Genomic DNA, 6,875 nt, shown 5'->3' with positions numbered 1-6,875 from the left:
ATCACAACTGATACCACCTTGTATTACTGCATTATGTGAATAATCATTTTTATTATACATATTTTTCTATAAATCATGTCGCTGTGTTAAATTACTCTTTACCTTGTACACACGTTGTCACAAGCGAAAATGAAGAAAATTCCAGTAAAAAGCCACCACCAAATTGTAAGCAACGAACAAATTGTGGGGAATGAAAAACCCACGTATGAATTTATTCAATTAAATCTTTATTTCAATCACTTAAATTCTAATAAAAACTATATCAAAAATTATCACGTATCTTATGCGTGTTGCACGTAGAAAAAGCCAGAAAGTTCTAAATGAACTCCCTAGAAAAACTCGTAACTGGACTCTAACTGCCAGCGAAGAGCGAGATCAAAAAGGAATTACAAAAGGTGTCAAATAAGATGTAGAGTTGCCAGATGTTGGAATTGTATGTCGAGTCCCCACACTACTCCCCCCCCAGTGAGGGCTTTAACTGGGTAGCAGTTAAAGTCGAATGTTATTTGCAGGCCTATGGTGTACTTCGTGTTGCAGTGGCAGGCTCGTTGTTGTTGCTGGCTGTTGCGGTGCGTTCGGCTTGTTGAATACTCGTCTGTGCGATGTGCTGCCGAAAACGTCGTCACTTGCCAAATGCGCTGGTTTAAGCCGTTCAATACTAACGTTAATCTCCTTGCCGTTAACGTCAATCGTAAATACTCGTTCGTCTATGCGCTTAACAACCCTATGCGGGCCGGAGTAAGGGTGATCGAGTGGTCGTCTGACTGCGTCGACTCTCATGAAGACGTGAGTGCACGTGGCCAAATCCTTGTGGCAGAATGTCTTCTGTCGGCAATGGTGAGTAGTAGGTGCTGGTCTAATCTTCCGCATATATGTACGGAAGTCCTCAAGGAAAGAATTTGTGTCCACTGTTGGATCTCCGTTCGTAAAGAACTCGCCAGGGACTCGAAGTGTGGTTCCGTAGAGATATTCCGCGGGCGATGCTTTGAGCTCTTCTTTAAAACACGTTCTCAGTCCCAACAAGACAGAAGGTAACGCTTGTGTCCATTGAGGGATTTGGTGGCACATAATAGCCGCTTTTAAGGTCCGATGCCATCTCTCGACTAGTCCATTAGCTGCCGGGTGGTACGCTGTCGTTCGGATTCGTTTGCCGCCAATCAAACGCGAAAGCGCGCTTTCGAACTGCGTGCCTTGGTCAGTCATGAGCAGTTTGGGGCATCCGAAACGCGCTATCCAATGAGAGAAAAAGACGTTGGCGACCGTGTTCGCTGTTATGTCTCTGATCGGGATCTCCTCAGGCCATTTGGTGAAGCGGTCTATCATCGTCATGCAGTACTTGAATCCCTGGGACTCTGGCAAGGGTCCGACTAGGTCCAAGTACACGTGGTCGAACCTTTCATCCGGGATAGGGAATGGAGCGGGCGTCGTATGAACGTGGCGGCTTACCTTGGAGCGCTGACACGGAACACAGTTGCGGGTCCATTGCGTGACATCCTTGTTCATGGATGGCCACACATACCGTTGAGCGATTATTTTGACGGTGGCCCTGCTGCCTGGGCGTGCCAAGTTGTGTAACGCCTCGTAGACCCTACGTCGCAGCTGGAGGGGTACAAAATGTCGGATGTTGCTTGTAGAAACGTCGCAGTATATTATTAGCCGGCTGGCTCCAAACGTAAGAGTCTGTAGTTTGAGCGATGTCTCATTGCAAACTAACAACTGTTGGAGCTCGTCGTCCGATGCTTAGGCACGCGACAATTCCTCGTAGCTGATTACTTCCGGGAGGTGCATGGTTTCAATGCGAGAGAACGTATCTGCTACATTGTTGTCGGAACCGGAGATGTATTGGATACTGGCTGGTAACCTGGCTGATTAATCCTAGCTGCCTTATTTGACGAGGAGATGACTTATCCGAATTTTGGCGAAAAGCGTAGATAAGCGGTTTATGGTCGGTTCTTATCACGAATTCGCGACCTTCGACCCAGTGGCGGAAATTTTTAATTGCTTCGTATACGGCAGTTAACTCCCTATCGTACGTGCTATAATTCTGTTGCGCGGGCGATAGCTTCTTGGAAAAAAATCCGAGCGGTTGCCACGTGTTGTTGTACTCTTGTTCCAGCACTGCACCTATTGCGGAACTGGACGCGTCGCATGTGACCCGAATCCTAGCGGATGTCGAGGGGTGCGCCAAGAGCGTGGCGGCTGCGAGCTGCTCTTTGATTGAAGCGAAGGCGCTTTCCGAGTCTGCTAACCAAGGTACTGGTCGGCGGTCATTTTTTTATTCTTTTAAAAATTCATTAAGTGGCGTTAAGATGCTAGCGGTGTTCTTAATATGGCGGCGATATAAGTTAACTGCTCCAATAAACCTTCTCAAAGTCGCGCAGTGACTTCACTCGATCTGGCAATGGCGCTGAGCCATGAGCTGTGATGCGGTACCCCAAAAAATCGACGGTAGCTGAACCCAATAAGCACTTATCCACGTTAATACACAGGCCGAACTCGCTGAGACGCTGGAACACCGAGCGGAGATGATGCTCGTGCTGCTGCTCGCTGTTTGACGCTATGAGCAGGTCGTCGACGTATGCATAAACGAAATCGAGCCCGGATAGGGCTTCGTTTATGAACCGCTGGAACGACTGGGCTGCATTGCGAAGTCCGAACGGCATGCTGACGAACTCGTAAAGGCCGAACGGGGTTATGACAGCTGTCTTGGGGACGTCCCCTTCTGCCACCGGTATGTGGTGGAAAGCGCGCCGAAGATCAATGGTGGAAAAAATGTTCTTACCTGCTAAAATATCAGCATAGTCATGCAGAAGCGAGATTGGGTACCGGTCAGGGATCGTTTGCTCGTTTAGCCTACGGTAGTCGCCGCATGGTCGCCACTCACCGTTCTTTTTCCTCGCCATGTGTAGTGGGCTAGCCCAAGGACTACTGGAAGGCATGGCATGTCCTAGCTCGACCATAAGTCGAAATTCCTCTTTGGCCACTTTGAGGCACTAGGGGCGTAATTGGCGTACACGTTGTACGCATGGTGGTCCAGTGGTTGGAATATAATGCTTGACTGAGTGCTTGGTGGCCGTGCTGTTGGACGGGTTTCCAAGCAGCTCAGGGAAATCTCGCTGAGTTGGGGTCTATGATGCACCCTCGTCTGAGGTCCACTAACAATCCATACTCGTGAATTAGGTCTGCGCCGATTATTGGATACGGCACATTCGCTATGCAGAAAATCCAACGAATCGGTCGACGGAGCCCGATGTCTATCTCCAATGCTTTCTCACCGTACGTGTCGATGACAGTGCCGTTGGCAGCCTGGAGTCGAAGTTGCGTTGGCGTCAGCTTGATTTTACGATGGGGTGGAGTCACGGAAATATCCGCGCCGATGTCGACGAGGTATTTCGTGCCAGTTGTGCGGTCGAAAACGAATAATTGGCGGGGGTTTAACTTGTTAACTTAAGTAACTTAAGTAGTCGCCGAAGCTTCTGAGGCTTGCTTGAGTTTCCCTGACTCTGAATAAATGCGCATGGTTGCGTGCATCTGTTAGCCCGCATGCCAAACCTATGATGATAAAAGCACACCGTTGGCGTGCTGTTGGTGTTCAAGTTTTGCGGCTCATTCGACGTATTGCTGGGTGTTTTCACCTGCGTGCGGTTGTCTGCGAAGGCCGCTTGGTTTAACGTTTTTGCTACCTTCTCCAACTGCTTTGCTAGTTTATCGATTTGGTCAAGTGAAACATTGCTTTCATTGGCAGCTGCGGCATAACATACCGGTTACCAGTATCGCGCTGGACCTCCATCAAACGGTTGGCCAGCAGAGCGAGTTTTGCATTGTCAGGTTCGTTTGAGACAGCAAGTGCCAGTTGCACCTGAGGTGGGAGTCGATCGAGCCACATAAATCGAATGAATGCGGCATCCAGTTTGTTTCCGCCCAGCCTATTAATTTCTGCGAGAAGTTCCGAAGGTCGTCGGTCACCCAACTCCAGACCCGATAGCAGCATCATCAATTTGCGCTCCTGTGAAATACTGTAATGATTCACTAGAACTTGCTTTAGCGCGGCATACTTATCAGTTTCAGGAGGGCTTGTAATAATACCCTCTACAATGATGAGTGCATCCTGATTAAGGCGACCGACCACTGCGTAGTATTTGGTTGCATCGGCAGTAATTCTCCTCAGTTGGAACTGGGCCTCGACCGCGATAAACCACAATTGCACTTGTTGCGTCCAAAATGGTGGTAGCTCAAGGCGCTCGAACTTATCGACATGTGCAGCCTGTTGCTGTGGCTGTGGAACAGCGATTGCTTCGAAGGGCTCCTCTGATGCGGCTCCATTTTGTGATGCTGAGCCATTTTCCTTGCCGTCCGGGGAGTTTACCTGATCAGTGTGCATATTGACCTGGTTGCACTGACAATAATTTGCTTAAAATTGTCGGGGTCACCATTTATGTGGGGAATGAAAAACCCACATATGAATTTATTCAATTAAATCTTTATTTCAATCACTTAAATTCTAATAAAAACTATATCAAAAATTATTACGTAATTTATGCGTGTTGCACGTAGAAAAAGCCAGAAAGTTCTAAATGAACTCCCTAGAAAACTCGTAACTGGACTCTAACTGCCAGCGAAGAGCGAGATCAAAAAGGAATTACAAAAGGTGTCAAATACGATGTAGAGTTGCCAGATGTTGGAATTGTATGTCGAGTCCCCACAAAATGTAAACAAACGGCTAATGTCAAAATCTCCCAACTCTTTTCCTAAATGCGATTATAACGGGCTACTGGCTTGCTGGCGTGATCTTGTATTTTTAGTTCATGTATGTGCGCTGTGAATGTTCTGCTTATATGTACATATCTACGCAGTATACAAATGACTGGAGTATGTGGGTAAGCATTTCGTATGTTCATCAGCGTTGCCATAAGTCAGGATTTATCTTAAAAATTAAAATTTTTTTGGGCTGTTTTTTATGAAAAATCTTTAAAAAAGATTTTTTAAAAAGCAAAATTTTACACTGAAAATATATTCAAAATGAAGATTTTTGTGTATGATGTAATATTTTTAATGTTTAAGTTAAAATTGTTAACTTATTTATATTATCCTTGCTACATCATTGTAAGCAGCAAATTAAGGAAGAAGAAAAATGAAATACGAAATCCCCTACAATATTATCTGCCTTCTTCTCTCACACAGTAAAACATATACTCTAGTGCAGAGCTAGAGAGTGGAGGAAAAGAACAAACGGTCTTTTGTATCCCCTCTAGTTTAATTGACAACAATGGAAAATTTCAAGTAAACTGCCATTTGCTGATGGGTCTACATGGATAAATGTATAAAGAGAAAAAAGGGGCGTCCATGTAAAAATATCAATAAAAAATCGAATTAAAAAGCTCAAAATTGTTATAGAACTTTGTCGAATTATCTTAACTTTTGTACAAAGATTCAAGTTTGGACTTATGGTTTTTGATAGATAGCGAGCTATTCTTTCATAAAAAAAAACAAGTAATTTTTAAACAAACAAGTAAGAAAGTCTAAGTCCGGGCGGCGCCGAACATTAAATACCCGGCGCAAGTATTTAATATATCACTTTTACCTTTCCGAAAGCTACCGCTACATGGTAAGCCGGGGCGTATCAATTTTGAGTAAATTAGAGGCCTTAAATTTCGAAATTTTGAAGTTTCAAGCAGTTCTGAAATTTACCGTAATATGAAAAGCGGCCTCAATTTTAGTCCGATTTCAATAATTTTCAGCATTTTGCTTTTATGTGCCTAGCACAATAACCATACCGAGTTTGGTACAAATTGGTGGAACGGTTACCGATATACATATATGTGATCATAAGTGGGCGGTGCCACGCCCATTTTCCAAAACTTTACCATAAACGTATTTCTTGATAAAGAGTTGTTGTAAGCATCAATTTTGAATAAATTAGCTTTAATGTTTACTGATTTATCGAAGATATTGTATTTCTCAAAAATAGCGTTATATAGGATGTGGGCGTGGTTATTGTCAGATTTTAAAAATTTTCGGCCATTTGGTATGTTGTGCGAAGGCCAACAACTGTAACAAGTTTGGAAAAGATTGGTGCAGCGGTTACCAAGATATACACATGTAACTATAAGTGGGCGTGGCTGCGCCCATTTACCAAAGATTTATAATATTCTTATTTCTCGCCTGAAAATTATTGTAAATTTCAATTTTGAGTGAATTATCTTCAGTAGTTACTAAAATATCGCAGTTTTCGTATTTTTGGAAATTACCGTTATATGGGATGTGTGCGTCGTTATTGTCCGATTTTATAAATTTTCGGCTGTTTGGTATATTGTGGGAAGGCCAACAACTGTGCCAAGTTTGGAAGAAATTGGTGCAGCGGTTACCAAGATGCACACATGTAACCAAAAGTGGGCGTGGCTACGCCCATTTTCCAAAAATTTACTATATTCTTATTTTTCGCCTGAAAATTATTGCAAATATCAATTTTGAGTGAATTATCTTCACTAAAATATCGTAGTTTCCGCATTTCTGGAAATTACTGTTATATGGGAAGTGGGCGTGGTTACAGTCCGATTTCGCCCATTTTCAATACCAAGCTACCTTGGATAAATGGAAACCTATATACTAAATTTCGTTGAGATATCTAAATTTTTGCTCGAGTTATCGTGTACACGGTCGGACGGACAGACGGACTAGAATATACACATGTAACTATAAGTGGGCGTGGCTACGCCCATTTTTAAAAAATTTTTAATATTCTTATTTCTCGTCTAAAAGTTATTCTAAATGTCAATTTTGAGTGAATTATCTTCAGTAGTTACTAAAATATCGCAGTTTTCGTATTTCTGAAAATTACCGTTATATGGGAGGTAGGCGTGGTTATTGTCCGATTT

The 6,875-nt window shown here is 43.6% G+C and overlaps 1 protein-coding gene across 1 annotated transcript; it reads right to left on the bottom strand.

Moving 5' to 3' along the window:
* Window positions 1-489: 489 nt before the first annotated feature.
* Window positions 490-1,323, bottom strand: LOC108366851 (uncharacterized). Its single transcript, XM_017621325.1, has one exon. The coding sequence runs from the start codon at window positions 1,321-1,323 to the stop codon at window positions 490-492; it is 834 nt and encodes a 277-aa protein (XP_017476814.1).
* Window positions 1,324-6,875: the final 5,552 nt, after the last annotated feature.

This window comes from Rhagoletis zephyria, unplaced genomic scaffold, assembly GCF_001687245.7.
Source record: "Rhagoletis zephyria isolate East Lansing unplaced genomic scaffold, Rhagoletis_zephyria_1.1 Rzeph_scaffold_02420, whole genome shotgun sequence".
Lineage (NCBI taxonomy): Eukaryota > Metazoa > Arthropoda > Insecta > Diptera > Tephritidae > Rhagoletis > Rhagoletis zephyria.
Note: the sequence above shows the minus strand (reverse complement) of the source record. Positions and strands in the feature narration are given on the sequence as shown.

Bases quoted from the DNA above. Each gene is read 5' to 3' on its own strand.
- LOC108366851 (XM_017621325.1), bottom strand. From the start codon at position 1,323: ATGATAGACCGCTTCACCAAATGGCCTGAGGAGATCCCGATCAGAGAC.